Source organism: Melanaphis sacchari, unplaced genomic scaffold (genome assembly GCF_002803265.2).
Source record: "Melanaphis sacchari strain LSU unplaced genomic scaffold, SCAv2.0 Contig0_pilon_pilon, whole genome shotgun sequence".
NCBI lineage: Eukaryota > Metazoa > Arthropoda > Insecta > Hemiptera > Aphididae > Melanaphis > Melanaphis sacchari.
In genome coordinates, this window is record NW_020270366.1 from 7540548 (window position 1) to 7562837 (window position 22290).

The 22290-nt window shown below is 23.9% G+C and overlaps 1 protein-coding gene across 9 annotated transcripts in view; it reads right to left on the bottom strand.

Moving 5' to 3' along the window:
- The window catches only part of LOC112599084 (PDZ and LIM domain protein Zasp), a 32698-nt gene that overhangs the window by 3548 nt on the left and 6860 nt on the right, over positions 1-22290 (bottom strand). For 2 of the 9 annotated variants that reach the window (XM_025345843.1, XM_025345833.1), the window contains exons 2-10: positions 11418-11569; positions 9145-9331; positions 8938-9086; positions 8779-8879; positions 8133-8340; positions 7789-7977; positions 5795-5903; positions 5325-5366; positions 4015-4114 (exon numbers count right to left, since the gene is read on the bottom strand). In XM_025345843.1, the coding sequence (XP_025201628.1) occupies positions 4015-4114; positions 5325-5366; positions 5795-5903; positions 7789-7977; positions 8133-8340; positions 8779-8879; positions 8938-9086; positions 9145-9331; positions 11418-11569 (1237 nt within the window). Of the gene's footprint in view, positions 1-4; positions 609-953; positions 2552-2694; positions 2938-3388; positions 3425-4014; positions 4115-5324; positions 5367-5794; positions 5904-7788; positions 7978-8132; positions 8341-8539; positions 8670-8778; positions 8880-8937; positions 9087-9144; positions 9332-11417; positions 11570-22290 lie in introns of those variants that run through there. The other 7 variants (XM_025345860.1, XM_025345877.1, XM_025345825.1 and 4 more) reach the window with 7 other exon arrangements.

The window sequence follows — 22290 nt, forward strand, 5'->3', positions numbered from 1 at the left end:
TGACTCAACATTTTGAACATTATTTGACTCAACATTTTGAACATTATTTGACTCAACATTTTGAACATAATTTAATTCAACAACTTCTAAGCATTCAACAGTTGACCGAGAAATTGTACTTTCCACTTGATGAACAGTAGAATTAGTCAAACACTGAGATTCGGTTTCTATATTCATTTCATGCTTTGGTTGTGGTGTAGAGGTTTTTGACCTGCTGTAAATTCTATACTCCTGTGGTATTTCTGGTGGAAATACTACCATATGAGTAGGTGAAATAGATCTAACATTATTATTTGGTGGTAATAGAGACCGAATTTCATGAGGTATTTCCGTGGTAGAAGTTTCTAGATCACAGTTTTTTTGAATTGGTGATTTAGATCTTTCTTCTTTGGATGAATCTATTAACATTTGTGTAGATATTGAAGCGCTTAACGATTGTTTGCATTGGTTCAGTGTACGATTTATATCTTTGGCACACGATGTAGGATACATATTTAAATCCGTAGTTAATGGTTTAGAAACCACAGGACAAAATGCAGAACCGGTCGCAGATTTAGGTTTTAAAAAAGGTAATCTTGGTTGGGAGTTAAAAAAATTTTTAGACTCATCTAAGGTTAGTGTTTTAAGGTAAAAACCAAAATAAACATTTAAATTAATATTTAATCTCATAAAAATCATAAACAATAAAAAGCGTATTGAATAAATTATTATAATTTTAATTAGGAAACCTATATTAGCTATACATGTTTGATTGTCCTGATACATATATACGTTAAAGTATATTTATCAAATTTGATTTAACTTTTTGATTTTTTTTATTTTTAAAAATTATTTTTTAGAAATATTTATTTTAAAGACTACAACTATTAATATTAACAATATCTGAACATTAAAAAAAAATTTTTTTAAATATTTGAGAGTAAAATTTACTATTAATAGTAACTATTTAAATATTTAAATGCGGTCATAAACTTGTATCAATTAATATTTTTGAATTGTGGTGATAATTTAATTTTTATGACATACTACAATGTCTTAATATATTCTGGCGAGGAAGAAGTAGACGTGGTATTAGAGAAAAATGGAATAGCCTTACATAATTTAACACTACTTGGATGATCACTTTTAAGCTTTAAAGATTTATCTATAGTTGAAGTGAATTTGGTGTTAGTATTTGGTATAACTTTATGGTGGTTATTTGATGATTGATTTAAAAATGACGTATCACTTATTAAAGTATTTGATGTAAAAGTTGACACTTTATTTTTAATCCCTGGCCCCATTGACCTATTAGACGTTGATAAATTTTCGGAAACTGATGTTTGTGGAGGTTTTTTTATGTTTTTTTGATATTGTGATTGATTTAATACTGTATTTTTATTTGGCGTAGTAAATTTACACTCAGGAAGATTTTTTTTATGTTCTTCAAAATTAGACACTTGAGTAATAAATGTCTGATTGTAATTAGATTTACTTTTTATTGGTTCATAAGGGCCAGAAATCGATAATTTATCAAAAGAAATTTGAGATGATTTCAAATCTGTTATTGGTCCATTTTTTAAATTTACATTTTGTATTTGTTGAGGTAACTGTTTATTTTTTTGTAACAATATTTCAGAAGTTTTATTGTTATATCCATGCATGTATCTAACAGGATTATTTCCAATAGGAGGTCTTATTGAATTTTTTTCAATAGTTGATTCAGAATTAATATTCTTAGTTTGAAAATTTGATATTGTTTTATTAGCTTCATTATTGGGATCTACTATTGGTGTTGGCAAGAGTTCAGAAGCATATAAAAAAGTTGGAAGAGGCGAATAACTTCTTTCGGGGGCTATTTTCAATGCAGCTAATAATGGTGATTCAGATCTATTTTCATTTTCTACAGGTAAAGATACCCAAGGTGCAGGTTTAATAATTGATTCAGTAAGAGCAGTTGGTGTAAATGGTCGATCAGGAGCTATTTCCATAGCCATGCTAATTGGCCCTTTTAAACCGTGAAATTTAGGTAAGGAGTTGAGTTCTGCATGTTCAGAATATTCGTCTGGATATCGAGAAATAATATTTTCTGATTGAGATTTAGTTTTAAAAGCATTCGTCAATACTGGTTCATTCATAACAGAAGTTTTATTTTTCAGCTCTGGTATATGTTGCTTAGAATATGTACAATATTTAGACGGAATTTCAGGGGGAAAAGTGATTAATTGATTTGGTGAAATTGCCCTAATATCATTATTTTGTGGCAATAAAGATCGTACATCATGGGGTGCCTCAGCAGAAGTAAAATCTTGACCTTTATCATCTGGAATAGGTGAATGGGGTCTCCCCTTTTTAGTAGATTCTATTAATAATTGATCTGCAATTGAGTCGTTTAATGAGTGTTTAAATTCAGTCATTGTACGACATACTTCTTGAGAACAAATAGATGCACGTTTTCCAGAATCATATGACACTGTCTTAGATACCACAGGACAAAAAGCAGAACCGATCAATTGTTTTGGTTTTAGGAAGGGTAATCTTGGTAAAGAGTTAGTTTTGTATTTAGGTTCATCTGAAGTTAGCAAATTAAGGCAAAACACCAATGAAAATAAAAATTGATTAAATTGCTTTTAGTTTTAGAATAAAATTTACATATTTATAAAATTATAAGCATATATTTGATATTATCTATACCTAATTCTAATTAAAAAAAACAATAACCATACATCCTGTTACTAATATCTTAGCAACTTATTTTAAAATAACATTTATAAATTTTATGTTCTGACTTAATATTCTGTAAAATTATTTAATTCAAACAAAAACGGTCAATTAAAAAAAAAATAAGCTTTTAAAATCGTCAAAACCAAACAGAAGCTTAGAATATTTGTACATAATATATCTAAGAAGTGAATACAACTGAGAAAGGACGTGGTTTAGAGTTGAATGTTTTTATGTCTGAAAAATTTAAAATAATATGACTTGAATTATATTTTATGAGTTATGATAAACAATAATTAGTGCTTTAATTTGTTATTATTAAAAACTATATATTTTTTTTAACATTTAAAAACCGTTTTTGCTTATTTTTAAAAATGATTTCTATAACAATAATTTATCTTAATAGATTTATGTTTATATCTTTTGTGACAATCCATCTCAGTCATCCCAGTCAGAATATAATAATTATATTAACTACTGTTAAAGAACTAATTCCAAATTAATCTATGTTATATATCAATTAAGTTATTTATATGGGCAAAGATTCGACTTCTTATAAACAAAATGTATAAAGATATAAAATTATGAATCTTTTTTTTAAATAAAATATAAATCATGGAATGGTTATTTTATACTTGTAACTACTATGCAGATCAAAAATTATGGCTAGAACTAATATTATTTTTACCTGAAGAAATAGTTTTTTTCAATTGAGAGTTGAAGCCTACAAAATAAATAATTATACAATTTGTGTTTACTGTTTACTAATGTTTTATATTAATATTGGAATTAAAATTACTACGTTTTTTTTTAAATTTTAATCTAAGTAAATTATAAAAATAACACATAATTGTGCATTTTAGATAAAATGTTTATTTTCTACATTTAAGTATTTTATTTAAAAAATTTTAAAATACATATTTAATATTTTAGATAGATTTTCTTTATTTTGAAATCTCCACTATTTTACTAGATAAAAAGTTAGGACGGTTAGGTATTTTTAAATAAAAATATTAATAGATTACTAAGACGATTACTTAAGAATGTTCAATTTAAATCGAAATATAAACAATATTCCTTTTTTTCGAATTCAGTTATTATAACTTACTATATAACAATAAGAATATTACAATAATTTTATTGAACTACATTTAATGGGTACTTATTCATCCATTTATTTACTCCTTCTAAGACTTAAAATATTCTATATTATACTTGTATAAATTAAACACCTATGTATTTAAACGGCGGTCATCAATAATTATATAGTTTCAATTTAAGTTAGAATACATCATAAAACAATTAATAACTTACCGGTTTGAATTTGGTTATATCCGCCGGTGAATATCGAAGCAGTTGGTGTTTGTTTTGGTGCTTCATATGGTTTAGCATTCGAAAAAACTTTCGACGGAGTCTGAAAAGTAATTTGTTTAAAAATTTTGCTAAGTTGTAAACACAATAGGAAAATAATATTGTGTGCAATAAAACATCATTGAAAAATGTTGCATTTTGTAAAGCATTAATAACACAAATATACGGCGTGTTTCAACGTTTTAACAATCTATAGTTAAACATAACAATAGTACAATACACAAATATATTGCAGACATTGTCATATTGATGATACGAGTGATACGGTGATGCTTTTTAGACATATTGTAAAGTGTTAGCTGTAAAATCGAAGCTTGGTAACAGTTGTAACAGTTTAAATTTGTTTAGGTATTAACTGCAGTAGTATAATGTAATTGTGCAACCTTTAGAGTATAACATAATTATTTCCTAAAACTTGTATAATAATATTTTTTATGTTGGTATGTTATGTTTATTACAAATTTATACCAAAAGTTTTTTTATTCATTTTTAATAATTATTAACGTATAATTTATGTCACTGCGATGGATTATATAATTCACGACTAACTATAATATTTACTAATCAAAACTATATCATACGTATGTACAAGGGCGCCCATAGAAAAATTCTCTTAGGGGGGGGGACAAAATTTTAATTATTTCCATGAGATAGGAAAGGGTTTACAATTTAACATCATACTATTATATTTTATATATCAAACTGAAAGATTATGAAATAATAATTATTTAACCAATTAACCATAAAAGTTATTTATTGAATTTTCATTTGATTAATAACATACATTTAATAAAATATTAATTTACAAGTAAAAATTGTAAATTTCTTTTTTTAACACCAAATATATTTATTACTTATTCTATGTATTTATTGGTTTTATCATCAATGTTTTCCCTATGTACGCTTATCATTCATAATCCACCAAGTCTATCATCACTGGTTATAGATCTTATGTAAACAATTTTTCAAAATTTTCAAAATTTTCCAGGGTGGGACATGTCCCTCCTTTGCCCCGCCATATGGGCGCCCTTGATAATGTATATCAAAAAGCAACAGTAATAATCAAAAACATTTTTATCCAACCACATAATAACAGTTAACTAATTATAAAAAATAAATTTCAAAAAAATTAAAAACCTCATTGTTTAGTTATATAAATGCAATTATAAATACGTTTTAATTATAACTTTCACATTTATTATCAACAACGGTTAGTATTGAAATTTTCCACATTATATAAAATATAGATCTACCTGCTGTTTGGGGGCGTTTACGTGACTAGGAGCTTTTGGAGCCTGTATAGTAAAAATATTTTTCATAAAATAAAAATCTTCAATTTATAAGAAATATAGATAAAATCATAAGGACATAAAAAGATATTAAACATTTCAACATTTCGAATAATTATGTTTTACATATTCTGTTACAAATACATAGAATTTAATAAATATACAATTATCTAATCGAATTACTTAAAATGCTTTAGACTACAAGAATAATGTATTTTTGTCTTAGTAAATTGTTATCACTATTTTTTATTAATAATAGAAAGAATAATTTAATAGTTAAATACTTTATAAGACAATAGATAAAAATTTAAATTGTAAAAATATAATGAATGCTTAATTACTAGTGTTGATATATTTTTAAATTATAATTCATTTCTGTTCTAGCTTTTGTAATGAAAAAATGTGTTAATAAAAATGTTGAAAATTTAACTTACGTGGAATGGTATTGGCGATAAGGTACTTGGTTGTGGTGATTGCACAGATTGTACGTCCTTTGATTTATTTGGTATTATATTGAAAGCTCCTAAAGGCGGATTTGAGCCTCTATTAAAAAAAGAAAACCAGTAGAAAGTCATTAACAAGTAACAATTTAATACTAATGTCACAGAATTGTAGGTACCTTCCTATTTATATTTATTTTTACTTTTATTTGATTGGTTCATCACTAATAATATTTTAATTTTATTACTATTTGAACTTGGGTATACTTATACTATAATATTAGTGATTATGTATAATATAAAATACAATATTTAACGTAATGAACATATGAATCTATAATATTATCGATCTATTTGTTTATTTTATAGAAACCAAAAAAAAATAAATATTGTAAAAGATATTTATATGAGATTACTATATAGTTGAACCTCGATTAACCGTGTCTCGATTATCACCCATATTCGCGATTGCCAATTAATTATATTCACTTATCCGAAAATTAAAAAATTTCTAAATAGGAAAATTTTGACTTCCATTACGTCAATGGTTTAAGAAAAATAAGAAGTAAAATGAGAAAAATTACATCAAACAAAAAAAAAAAAAGACTAATAATTTCATAATTTAAGCCCTGATACATATTATATAACATTATATTACTAATTCATTATATAATCTAAACATTTTTAAAAATGCAGGGTTATAAAAAGTCTTGATTAACCATGGTTTTTATTAATCCACGTGACCTCCTCCTATTATCCCGGGTAATTGAGGTTCTACAGTAAATGCTGCGATTGTAAACTGGGGCGGTGGTAAACTCTCCCGATTTTATGGTGAACATTCCCGATTTTTAAAAATAGTAAACTCTCCCGATGGTAAACTCTCCCGGGTTAATATTATGTTTACCTAAAGTAAATGTGTAAACTCTCCCGGGTCAAAATTATGTTTACCTAAAGTAAATGTGTAAGCTCTCCCGGGTCAGCTTTATATATAACTTTAAATTCATATTTCTCAAGTACTCATCCATCTTTATTTATATTCATTAATGCTTTAACGGATTTTCAAACTGAAATATACGTTAAAATTCAAAGGTGCAATAAATAAAATAAAACGAGTAAAAATATTTACACAAAAAATAAAGAAAAAAATATATCCCAAAAAATATTAGATAATAAAGAAAAAAATAGATTCCCTAACTTTTTTAAAATCTGTATGTTCTTATTATCAAAAACAATGATTTTAACATTTTTACGTATATTTTGTATTTGTAATTTATATTATTATTATTATTATTGACTATTTTAAAAAAAAACTTAAATGTATATTCGATTTTTTGAAATTTTATTTTTTATTGTATTTTGACTATAATATCATGTTCATATCAGCTCAAGACATTAATTTATATTGTTATTATTATTATTATTATTATTATAAATGATTGACTATTTTTAAACGCAACTTAAATGTATATTAAATTTATTTTATGATTTTTACTAGACCCGGTAGAGTTTACATGTTTCCGTTAAGTAATACAGGAATAAATCCGGGAGAGTTTACACGTTTCCGTCAGGTAGTACTGGAGCAGACCCGGGAGAGTTTACCATCGAGAGAGTTAACAATCGCCCTGTAAACTGTGCCCAAAATACATATAAACCCAAAATCACACATGTAAACTGTGCCCGAATTTTTATCAAGTTTTTTTAAAACTTTTTGAATATTCATTATTAAATTTACGTTATTTACGACTTTTATTTACTGCTATGTTTACGTACAAACAAAATAAGCCTACTATTAGATTTAATATCAACATTTGTTGTAAGTCGAAAAAACAAAATTAAACTCGTTGGAATTATATTAATTATATCTAGACTAATTTAATTTGATATTTAAAACTTTATTGTAATATAATTTTTTTTTTCTGGGCTTCTAAATGTTGAGCTACAATATACTTTATCTAAACAAAACAATTCCATTATAAGTCATTACTTACGGCGCTACAGTGACTGGTTCCAAATTTGGTGTCGGTGGATTTTGTCTGGCAACCATTTTGGCATGAATGTCGCAATACAATTTGTTGTTGATATTGAAATAGCCCACGTTTTTCAGAGACGATCCACAAGTGGCACATTTAAAGCACTCGACGTGCAGACTTTTATCCTTGATGCGTACGAACACACCTCTATATTTAAGGTAAACATTTATTATCTATGTACTAAAATTGAATATTACAACTAACAAACACAAAATGTATTAGTGCCACGCGAGTTAATTTGCAAAAAGTGGTTTCGGGATAGGTTTAAAGACGATGATCAAGGAAAATCCATTAAATCTTACATAATATCGTTTCTGCAATCACTGCACTCAATACGCTTAACATTATCCTCGAATTTGTCCACTTCTTTCAGAGGAGAACCCAAGTACGGATCCCGTTGTTCAGGCATGTGCATGTTTGCTGCTATAGGTGTTATAGGGCGTGGTGATGTAGCACGGCCCCCTATAGCATGGCTTGAAGCCGAGAAATATGCGAATTTCGATTGTAGGTCTATTATTCCAAAATAAAATAAATTTCTTAGCCTCTAATTTCCGAAATATTAAAACCAACAATTTTCAGACTTATCTAAATAAATGATAACATTATACCAAATAAGTTTTCAAGATCAAATATCCACCCTACCACATTGTAATTTTTAAAGCGTCACCATAAGCACCAAGCACAATACACAACATTTCACATAACTTACACTATGAGTCTCTCACAATCGGCGCAAATATTTTGATTGGGAGCGCTTTGTGGTGCTTTTGGCTCAGGTGCGGATACGTGCCGCGTTGCATTTTTATTCATCGTATCGACAACAACATTCTGATGAACTTCTGCGTATACAACATTTTGAACGTTACAGAGAAAAGAATACGACAAAGGCATTTTCTTTTTATATCTCTATTTATCTGCTGCTAAGTATAAATTGTACTGATATATTACCTGTTTCTAAATCCCTTGGTTCTTTATCGGCTTCTTGTACCATTTTAAACACTTCACTTTTATTAGCTTCGTAATTCTTCTCGTTTTTCTTAAAATTGACTCTATAATTTTTTTAAACATAAATTATTATGGACTTAAGTTTGTGAAACATCCACCAACCCTAACACTCCTCCAGCTAATACTTCCGCTTGAGCTGTAAGCGTCTCAGCAATATTCTCTTCACTGTAAATACCTACTGGCGTGTTGTACTGTTTATTTACAATAGCTTTAACAGTTCCAGAATCATTATTGTATCCACTCGAATTAACCTATAAAAATTTTTTTGGTGAAAATACATCTTTAAAGTCGTAAATTAATTGTATTTACTTTAGGTGATGAAGTTCCACTGTATGGCCGTGAAACATTATTGTGTGAAGAACCAAATGCAGGAGATTGTGGTCCAACTTTGGCCAACGATGTTTTTGTTAGTATTTGTGGAGATTGGGACAAGCGACTAGGCACTGGACTTGGTCCAACAGGTGTTACTGACGGTTTCCATATACTTGTTCCACCACTAAAACATAAAAATAATTTTTTTTTTTGTATTTAATGAGTTTTATTAACAATTTTTTATAATTTAAAATAAACAAATAAACTTCTGTGGATATGTTAATAATTATTATATAGTTATAAAATATAAAATTAAAATAATTATCAACAAAAATATTAAATAAAGTAAGTAATAATAATAACAATAATAATAATAATAATAATAATATAATATGATGTTATGACCGTCAGAAAAAAATTAAATAAATTTAAATCTCTAGTGTACTTTCTAAAAATACTTGTATATACATTTTATACTTAATCCATACACAATCCCTTAATTTTAAAAAGTTAAAATAATATTTAATAGAATTATTTAAAAAATAAATTTATCTCTGTTAAAATATTTTCAAAAGAAAAAATATTGTCAGTATTGTCTCCTCTAATTATTAACCAAGTAAACACGAACAATATATATATATATATAATACATTATACATGTTTTATGTTATGTTTTTTCTTTCGCGCAATTTATCCAAACTTGACTATGATCCGAAAAAAATATTATTTTCAGCAATGTCAAAGGAATCATTTGACAAGAAACATTATGTTTTACTTCCTTTTAGAAATAGAATTCAATTCACAAAATATATCCCCGGATATATATATTTGGAATCAAGCTTATAACATATACATATAAACAAGTTAACATTACATTATAATATTCTGAAATATTAAATTAAATTTATAGATGATTAATATATGTTTAAATACCCTAAGAATTGAGAAAAATACGATTGAAAACACTAATAGTATAACAAAACTAAAAAAAAATGCCTTTAAAATTTACTTTTAACATAATTTTAAATAAAAATAATTTAACGAAAATCTATTTATATTATTAAAATGTACGTAATTTTTCATTATTGCGATTGATTAAAATCATAAAAAAATCTATTTATCTAAAAATTATATGTCAGAATTTTGCAGGTGCATGACAAAAATTTTATTTAAAAAGCCGTAGTGAATCGCATTTATCCAGTTCCAGTACATAATGTGTAAAAATATATTACGCATAATTAAAAAAATATGGTGAAGCACAATTAATAATACCATTAAGTTCTTTTTTTATTTTAGTAGGATATTATATTTAATATAATTATATATTATTTCAAATTTTATTCATTCTTATGAAATATATAAGAAAAAATGCTCAAAAAAAAGTTAATAAAATTCAAAATAGAAGTTTAATTTTAAGTTTTTTGAGTATTAAACAAATTTTGTAATTGAAAAACAATGATTTGGGTCATTCAGAAAAATAACTATCAGCATTTAAATTTAATATTTGATATACGCCAGTTTCTTAAACAATAAATTCGAAAATATTAAACACTATTAATATAGGTATGTCAAAAAAATATCTACTTATACTTAAATCGTACAAAAAATGTATATTTTCTATTTTCTTTATGTTTAATGAGTTTTACTAACAATTCTTTAAAGTTTAAAATATACAAATTAATATTTTAGGATATTTTAATATATATCATATGTAGTTATAGAATATAAAATTAAAATTTCTTAAATTAAGTAAGTAATAATAATAATAATATAATATAATATTATGATAGTTACAAAAAAAATTAAACTGTGAGTTTGAAATTCAATTAAATACAATAAATAAATGCGTTAGTTTTAGAATACCTTTATAAATTTACGTCATAAATTTTCAATACAGTTTAAAAATGTACTTAGGTATAAGTTACATTAGTTACAAGAATCTTTATATTTTTAAGAACATTATTTATTATTCGTTTGTTATAATATTTTTGGTTTTATCTTTTTAACCTACATTATATTGTTAATATAATATTTTATATAAAAAAAAACTCCAGATAATATCTATTTCAGATTATAAAAAAAAATGTATTTCATTGCGTATTACTATTCACTATATAAGGTATAAGTGGTGACTATTGTTGTTGTTATTTCTGATTAAAAAACGAATAAACTTCTCAGCAATGAATTTGTTACAATACACATGACGCGATTCGACAACAATAGAATATAGCTAGGAGTTACTGAATATTAAGAATTATCATTTTCCTTACCGTTGTATGGTCACTTCAAACGCGTTTCCAGCTCCCAGGATAACATCTTGAGCATCTTTGTGTTTCACATCATATACATCTTGATTATTGACCCTGACCAGGGCATCACCTACTTGAAGACCAGCTTTCTCAGCTAAACTGCCGAAATTCACCTGAAACAAAACATAAAATTTATGTTATTCAATGTATTATGCATATATGGACAGCTATCGTTATGGTAAAAATTAAAAAATGCTCCGTCATATTTATTCATTATACGATATACACAATATAGATTTATTTGTTTAAGACTACCAATTACCATTGTTTAGTTAAGCCATCAATTGAACCGAGATATTTCAGCACCATTATAACAAGTGTTTATCAGATAGATAATTTTAATGCATGGATCATATATTATATGCGTTATGTATTAAATAAGAAATGTAAAAGTATATTATTCAAACAAAAAAAAAACTAAGTTTATCTAAGAAAGTTGAATAATATGGTAGTGGAGTGGGAATTTTTAAATTTACAACTAATGATAGATGTTTTTCACAAATTATACCTACTTATTTTCACATGTAAATTAAAATATGTTATAAAAATGACGAAATAATAACTGAATGCACACATATGCGATCGAATGATGACTAATAATTGAATATTAACATAACGTACAAAAATACTAAAAATAGATAATTTCATAAAATAAAATAAATATTTGTTATGGTTATTATTGATCACAAAAATAAAATAAAATAGTAGAAAATAGGTCGGCTATAAAATACAATGTATCGAATTCTAAAATAGATAAAAAATTACGTGAATAACTCATGGTTTATCTTTACATATTAAATGATGGTATTGAATAATATAAAACAAAATTGAAAAACAAATATATAAATATTCCAAAAAAACCTTAAAAATTCGCAAAATAGAATATAAATGTAAAATATTACAAGATTACTACTGTGGATATAAGAAAAAAAATACGTAATTCATTTACAGAAAATATTATTGTTTCACATATACAATAAATAATAATACCTACTATTATTTATTAAATTTTTAGACTATTTTAGTAATGTGTATCTTAATTTATTAGAATATCTTATCATTCCGTAAAAAGTATTTTCATTAACTGTTTACTTCAAATAATTTTAAAAACTTTAACCTTTTAATTTATTTCTTTATTTATTTGTAAGATCTAAAATAAATTAAAACTGTTTCAATAAATAAAGTTGTATAGATAAAACTTTTGTTTAAAATATATTAATAAAATAATAAATATTTTATCTTTAAACTCGATTTTATTTATTTATTAATTGTTTTAAAAAAGTCATTCAACTTTAATCTTTACTTGTATAAGATATATATATATATGTAATTCGAGATTTAGTAAATTTAGTTCTTTAAAAAAATAATTATTATTATTTACGAGTAAACATTTACTGACTTTGGTTTACTGAACATAAATTATAGTTTTATGTTCGTAATACAATGGAATAACATTGTAGAGCAGCGGTTCCCAAACTTTTTCAACCTCGGAGCCTTTTTTTTATGGAGAAGTTTCTCGTGGAGCCCCAAGAAATATTTAACGTTCATATATATATTCGTTTTAAATAATTTAAACAATTTTAAAATTATTACATTTTTGTGTAATAATGAACGGAGCCCTTGAGAAACCATTGCGGAGCCCCAAGGGCTCCGCGGAGCACAGTTTGGGAACCGCTGTTGTAGAGGATTGTATAATATAATATACTCATGTATATAATAATACAAAGCTAAAATAAAATTTTGATGGGCCTGAAAAAAATATGAGGTTAAGTAAAAAAATTAAAAATAGAGTGTCTAGGGAAGAATATAATATTGGAAGACGTTCAAAATGAAAGAACTTAAAGTATAATTATATATATTGCATATTATATAGGTAGGTACTCTTATACACACAAAACAAACATCTAAGGAAATACTATGTAATTTAACGGAAACGTTATTATTTATCATAAATATTGTTTTGAAACAAGAACAGTTAAAAATGTATACACTATATATATTATTCTTTAAAAATTAATTATTTTTCATCTAATTGCTGACTAATAAAATATGAAATACGAAGACGGTGAGATTCCTAGAAGTATGTTTTTTTTCTTTGAGAATTTAATATTGTTAACCAATTATTATAAAATAGTTGTACTGTAAATTGAAGAAAAACGTTGATATTTTATATAGAAACATAATTATGTCGACCTAAGGTATGCGATTTCATTATCGTAACATTTTTTTTTTAACTTGAAGTCGGACTCTGGAGTAATAATACGTAATTAAAGATTTCAAATGAAACAACATTGGAAATAGCTAATAGGTATTATAGGAAGATACTTTAAATACCTAAACACAAACGGTTAAAAGATTATAACTTTAAGTTGTATTTCTGTTGAAAAACTATTGTAGACATAAATAATATTATATATGTAGAAATGTAGATAGGTAAATTGTACACCTGTATGATAAAATTAACATGAAGTAGATAAAACACATATACTTATTTTTTACATGTAATATGTATAGAAATGTATGATAGGTGTGTTTAATATTAAAAAAAAAAAAAAAAAAATAGGGAAGTTGCTTTTCTATATAGCAGATTTTAAGTGCGCCTATACTTCACTGTTGAGTAGTAAGTCACTGTAAATATGTTGAAGTTAAACTCAATGATAAATCATTGTATATTAAAAATGATTTTAAGCATGAAAGTATCATTCTTTATTTCTAAGGATGTTTTATAATTTATTTATAACACTATTAGTAATTTATTTTTCTTATAAGATTCAAAATTATACTCATATTTGCAAAAATCAAAATATATATACATAACAATATTGTATATTTATATCATACATTATTGTTATTAAGTATTAACTTATAAATTAATATCGATGTATAGCAAAACAGGGTAAATATAGGTTTATAGACACGTAGTATAAATGGTTAAATAATATATGTATGTAAATATGATAATTAGGGCTCGGCAATTGATTACCTTAAAAACATAAAAAAATGCAAATATGACTTAAAAATCACAAAAAAATCATAAATGATCTAAAAAATTATAAATATTTTCCTAAAATTAGTAAAAATACATTTAAAAAAAAAAATAGTAATAATAATAAAAATTACCCAAAATTATTAAATCCTACTATTAAAGCATATTTTATATAGTCAAAAGTAAAAATGACAGCTAGCAATTGCCTTGTTCCAGGAATTTTCAACCTACGGCCCATGGACCGGTTCCGACACATCCAGCTTCTCAAACCGGCCCACCAAGTTAACTGATGTTTTGAAAATATTATTTATTTATCAATAGTATTTCCTAATAAAAGAAAAATAATAAAACCTTAAAATAAAATAAATGGTTTTTCATTAATCGTTATCGATTATCTCGTCGATTGCGTTATCATGTTTAAGGCGGCGATCATTAATCGAAAAAAAATTATTCATTTTTCTAAAATCAAAAAATGTCTTTTTTATTCTCAATTTTATTACCTCTCTATCCTTTAAAAAAATTTGGCCCGCGATACCAAAATGTATCTCAAATTTGGCTCTCCATAAAAAAAAGTTGGAGACCCCAGCTTTATTCTATCGAATCTTTATCTTTACCTAACCCGTATACAACTTATGTAAAACATTATTTCATAAAATATAAATTTGATATAGGTACTTATATACAGTCTGTGTAAAATAAAAACTATGCGTGTAAAGATATTAATTGACAGAATCTAATTATAAATACAAGAAATTGAACTAAAAAGGAAAATACGACCTAAAAATGACAAAAAATGATTTAAAAAATAAAAAACCAAAAAATGCAAAATAAAAATTGCTTAATTAAATTCACATGTTTATGAAACACATTTGTAGCCAGGAGAGCATCATCTAATAAGTTCAAAAAAAAAAAAAAAAATGTAAAATGCATCAACTTCCGAGTCCTATAATGATAATCAACCGTTTAAATTTTTTGAAATACAACATAATATTTAAAACCGTTAAGCGTGTATACTATTTAGTATTTATACTATTTACGTATATTCTGACTAAATATTCAAGTTTATCAAAATAAAGGCTTAAAATATTTCAAACGATTAAATAAAATAATTGTTCATTATTTGGTATATATTTTATTCAAATGCAGTAATGGAAAACTTTTATTGTATTTTTTAACTATTTTATCGAAAAATAATTTTTATCAACATATTATAAAAAAATAACTTCAAATTTTATATTTCCATAAATAATTGGAAATTATTCTAAATATTTTGAAAGTATCATGGACTATAGAAAATGATGATTTAAATAATAATAGGCTTTTAATAGTCTATAATTAATATTTTTTAAATTATAAAAAAATTAATGACAAAATTATCTTAGTTAGGTACTTATTTAAAAATAACCCATTTTTATAATCGAAAATTCAATGTTACGAAAATTGAAGTTTAAATGCTCATAAAAAATGTATTAGTAGTTTAATTCTATTTTTTTTAATTTTGTAAATATAAAAAAATCCTCGATTAAAATTTCAACTTAAAATGTTAAAAAAAAAAATTGTATCAAAAGATTTCAAATATTATTTTTTTTATCGTTACAACAAAAATTTAAAAAATACCTTTTATTAGTATTTATATATTATTATTTCAGGTATTTTACCATAAAAATGTTTTTCTGTTACAGTGAAACTAAATAAAAAAAAATTTAAAAATACTTTTTTTATTTAAATACTACGATAACGATTTATTTTAGTACCTCAAGTCATTATTTATTATACATTTAAAATTAAAGACTTTAAGAACTAAAAGGATTTTCTAAATTTGTAAACACAAAATATAAAACTTTAATTATACTGTGTTTTAATTTTAAAATCTGTTTTTATAAGCACATGAGTTATCAATATATTTACCTACATTTTAAAACCTAAATATTCTAATGATGTAAATACAAATGTATGTGTTAAAAAAAAAAAATGAACTGAATTTTCTTTTATTTAGATTTACTGCACATAAAAAATACCTTCGATATTGCTCGAATATTTACATACCAAACTCGGCACGTAATTAAACGCCTATTGTTCTCCTTTAATAATGACTAATGAGTTTGTACCAAAACCAAACTATACTGTATATATGAAGCTTTCTATAAATATTATTACTAGGTACCCTATTATTCCAACAGTTTGTCAGTTTAATAGATTGTATTACTAATAATAATACCGATTTATATTTTAAATAATCAAGGACGTTACGATAAGAAATAAAGATTGTAGACCGAGAACATAATAGTATTATATTTGTTCGTTTATTAAATATTCATAGAGATTTTAATTTTAGTAATTTATACGTTATGTATTGAATCAAATAATTAATAAATTAAAGTCATTTTTTTTCAGTACCAATAGATAGATTCTATCTATTTTCATATACTACCACTAAGGCACTAAAGAACAGTAATATTCAATGATGTTCAGATAGCTATAAATTAAAATATGGTATAAAAATTATTTTTACAAGTAAATTTATGGAGAATAATTAATATATTATTATTTATGCTCCGTACTATAGAAGTAATTTTTTAGTACAAAATATATGGATTGTAATATTAAATACTGAATTTCACGAAATTTTACTAATTATCTATCAAACTATTCAATTATCTATTGAACTATATAAAATTCATCATGCTAAAATGTTATTTTGATATAAAGTGAAACTTCTAGAATACATTGATATAAATACTATCAAAATAAAAATTTTATTAAACTGCGTTTTCTTTGCGCTTAACTCTAGCCTTAAGAACGGCATAACAAAATAACTAGACACCATAATGAAAGCTGTAAAATTAATGAGCTCTACAAAAATATTAAAAAAAAAATCACTATATAGAAATATAGAAAACCCTAAAGCTAAAATATAAGACGCAGATACATACCTCGATATAAAATATTTATTTTGGATTACAAATGTAACAAAACTACTTATCATACTAATTATTATCATAGAATTTTAAAACATCAATTAATAATCTCCCCCACCATCACATTAAAATTTTTTAGCTACGTCTTAGAACGTGATTCAAGTTAATATTTAATAATTTATAAAAAATACAATTAAAAAATATAAACTTTCTACAGTTACAACTGCAATTATAATTAAAATTAATTTAAAATATTTTCAAATCGAATTTTAATGCCTATAGGTATATTTTTTGATTGTTTTATTTTAAAATACACAACACATACAAAATTATTGGCAATGCGTAGGTACTTTAGTAACATTTTATAAATTGTGGACATTTTTTTAATTTATACATAAAATACAAGAAAATATCTAATAATTAAATAAAATGTTAGATAAATATTAAAGAAAAATTATTACTATATTATTACCTATCAGTAAATATAAATATATGCGCTTAAAATATTTATCGTAATAATTAATAATTATAATAGAAAATGAATAATTTTGATTAAGACAGATACTTTAATTCAAAAACATTACTTTTAAGTTAGGAGTTATATAAATAAATAGATTTTAAAAATGTCATGCTTATCAGGTTATTAATTATTAATTGACTATTAATTAGATAAATATAAATATTTATAACATATAATATTATATTAAATTTGAATACCAAAAATATTATTTTAATTGTTTTATAATAAGCCATTAAATTATATTATAAATTAGTATAAATTATACAATTATGGTCTATATTGGTTATAGTTATAATATTAACAATGCAATTAGCAGTTATCAATTTTTGTTAAATATTTTAGATAAATTTCCAAGACATTAAATAATGAATCATACCTACTTTTAAATTACTAAAATCCATCAATAAAAATGTTTTGGTCTTTAACTTTGAGAGTAGTTTCTGATAGAAAATTGGAACTAATTTGTGCTTTAAAGGGATCAAAAAAAAAAATTCATACATTTTTTAAAAATAATTTGAAAAAACAAATAAAAAAATTAAAGAAAACGGAAATTTTTCCTAAAACCAATTTTCAATAAAATTAATTTGCATATAATCATAATTATTTTTTATAAATATTTGAAATTTAAATTTTAAAAAAATTATTTATTTTAATAGTGTATAATAATGGAAATTATTTTATTACAAAATAATTTGAAAACCCATCTGAAGATAAAGAAAATTCAATACCTGGATTTAAATTGACATAAAAATTAAAAATTACATTTTTTTCATTAACAAAGATTAGGTTGGTTAATGTACAAAAGAGTACTGAAGTACTTCAAAATAAATACAAAGATGATTCAAACACTTTTTTTGCTAAAAAAATGTGTTCTTTATAAGAAAAACTTTAAATTATTGGTACTATTGCTTTAACAAAAATCCGTAATATGCGTTAATTTTAGGAAGAAACAAAAAGTGTAATTTAATCTTCTAAGTAATTGTTCTACAGAACGGCTATTCTTCAATTTGAAATGGATTAAATCGGATTTGCAGAGATGTTTTAAAAGAAATTATAAGTGGATAAGCAATAATGAAAGTAATAATATACGAGTAGAATCTGACATAACAACTAAAATTGAATATGATGATATTATTAATGAGTTCGTCATTAATATGATAAAGATAATTTTAATTAGGTGTCTACCAAAAATTTATACCACTTATATCTATTATAATTATTTATTTGCTATATTAAATATTTAAAATGATTAATAATATTAATTTTTCAAATTTTATTTGTCTTTTTTTATTAAAATTTGTAATAAAATAGCAAATTATCAAATATTATAGTTATTATAAATTCTCTTAAGCAATCTAAACTATTTTAATGATACATCCTACATATAAAAATAATATAAATGCGTAAGTATTTTTCGAAACCTGTTAAATACTAAAACTCTAAATAAACTACTAATAAATAAAATATTGTAATGTTTTGATTAAATGTAATTATCATTTCCTCATCCTATTTCTTCATAATATTAATATAATAAGTACCTAATAGTTATAATTTTTTTTTTTTTATATATTTATAATAATAAGACATTCCTAGCCTGTAAGGTTATCTACATCTATGGATACTTAGTAACATTAATTTTTTGACTATTTTAACATGATAATAGATAATTAGTAATATCAATAATAAGTAATAACAATAGTGACAAACAATGGTAATTAAGTTAAGAATGATCAGACATGTAGACAATAATAAAAGTGTGGATAAAAAATATAATATTATTTGTAATTATTACGTTATAGTTTGATATTTATTTAATAGTCATTATCGAATAAGATCTTGCGGACGACCGCGTTTTAGACGTCTTTGAGGTGGTGGACGTATGTGTAGGTTGAAATGTAATGAGCCAGTTGATTTATGGAGTAAACTATGGAAATTTTCAGCAAGAGCTCTTATGTGATCTTAGATTTTAATGATTCGGAGGTCTTTATGAAGATTTTCGTTGCGTATGAACCATGGTGCATTTGTTATTATCCTTAATATTTTGTTTTGGAAAATTTGTATTTTTCTTAAGTGTGTCGCTGCGCAGTTACCCCAGATAGGGCAGGCGTAGGTAATTAGTGAGCGTAGTAATTACTTGTAAATTAATATTAAGCATTTCTTTTGTATAACTGATTTTTTGTTTAGGATAGGGAATAGCATAGAAAGGCGCTAGTATGCTTGTTGTAGTTTAGAAGCTAATATTATAATATTTATCTATTGAACACTTTCGAAAAACAATCGAAAACACAATAAAAAAAAAGGAGAATTTGAATGTAAAAACAATTTCTAACAACATCAAATTTGATTATTATTATTTTTTTTTTTGTTATAAATTAAATATGAATAACTGTTGGACTTGACAAAAATGGGAATTATACAGGCACTGTTTTGTAACAAATTTTGAAAAAATCGTATATATTATGTATATTGAAATATTTTACTTTTTACTATGCAAAAACGATTGATATAAAAATTATTAACGGTTAAACAATTATTGTAAGAGAATAAATAAAAAAGTTTAATAAGATTTAATTTTAAAGTATAAAACAATTCATATAGTAATTCTATCTTGATAAAACACAATAAAATAATTAGTGTAGTACTCTGGTTACCTTATTTACCAACATTATTCAAATTCACAAATTAATGACATTTTACAATAATCCATTTAATAATTTAATAAACATTTAGTCTATTGCCTACCAACTTCAATACTGTAACGTACAATATACAAATACACTATTTACTCAAACGTTGGAAAAAAAAATATTAAAAATTAAGAAATACCCTATATTTGTATAGGTGTTAAAGTAATTCTAACGTGATTGTTTTAATGCAACTTAAAGGAAAATGCTTGAAGTAGGTAACCACAATACATTTCAAAGAATTTCACCTAGAATTTTATTTTTTCAGCGAGACTCTTGAAATATATATCGTTCCAACTGAAATCATTTAAATTGTGATTCAATAACTGGAATTATTTATTGCAAAACGTGTTAACCGATTAAAAGCCTACTGTCTAGAATAAAATAAATATCTTTAATACATACAAACTGTTTTTATAAAAGAACATTTCATGTTTATTACAAATATACCCAATTGAATAGTTCAAAAATCAAATAAAACAGTTGGAATTTAACAAATTATGTAATTATATCTTAACAACTAGTTTTTCTAATATTTTATAATTGAGTCACGTATTACTACTTACCTATCTCTATTGCTAAAAAGTGTACTATATATATATATATAACAAAACGCATGTAAAATGTTTGATCTATGCTTGGTTTAAACACAGAAAAAACGTACCTATCATCTATATATTGAGGTAATAAAAATTAAAAATCTACATGCCACAAAAACTATAATCTTAGTAATTACTCAAAACCACAGATTTAATAAAGAAATGTATTTTTACGAATCAGGTATACTTAATATATTATTAAATAAATATGTAATAAAATAACACAAAAAAATAATTAAAATGGATAATAATAATCACATTGTTACAGAAACTTAATATATTTTGTAATCTGTATTATTATTATAGGCTTTCATTATTTATTAAACACAGAATCAAGATTCAATAAAGTCATATCACATTCACGTACATAATATATTATACACTCAGTGTTGTGTTCTATGAGTATTATGTATTGTGTATTCAAGATTAACATTTAAATAAAAAATTAAATAATTATTCTGAAGAAAAAAAATGAATAACTTCTTAAAATAAAATATTTTTATGATATATTTTATTTTAATACTTTATACAATTTGTAGTGCTAATAAAATATTAAACATTTTTTATTTATGACATCTTTTTTTTAATAATGGGAAATTTTATTATTTCATGAAAGGTTTTTTTTTTAAATCCTACCACGACTTAATATCAGTTGTGTATCTATAAGAAAAAGCCAACAGAGACATCCTCTTCCACTCTTTTAGCAAATAAAATCTTTAAATATATATGTTTTCATGATAATATTATATTTTAATATATTATTTATTTGTTTTAGTTGTTCATTCTTTAACGATAATAATATAAGTTATCAGTTAACTAAAACATTTTAAATTATGAGCTTAGCAATAATATTGTATTAATTTTATAATACCATACTAATGTGTTTTTTATCGCCGCATTTTGGAATGAAAAGAAATTGATTAAATTTTAAACTTTGAAAGTGATTTCTAGTAATAGATTAGTAAAAACTTCTGATACTTTTCAAAATAATCGTGAAAAACTAAAAAAATATTACGGAAAAAACAGGAGTTTTCAATATTTAAGCATCACCAGTTTTCAAATAAATAATTTTTTTTAGTAAATCAAAAATAAATAACTATATATATTAACTTGAAGTTTTCGCAAAA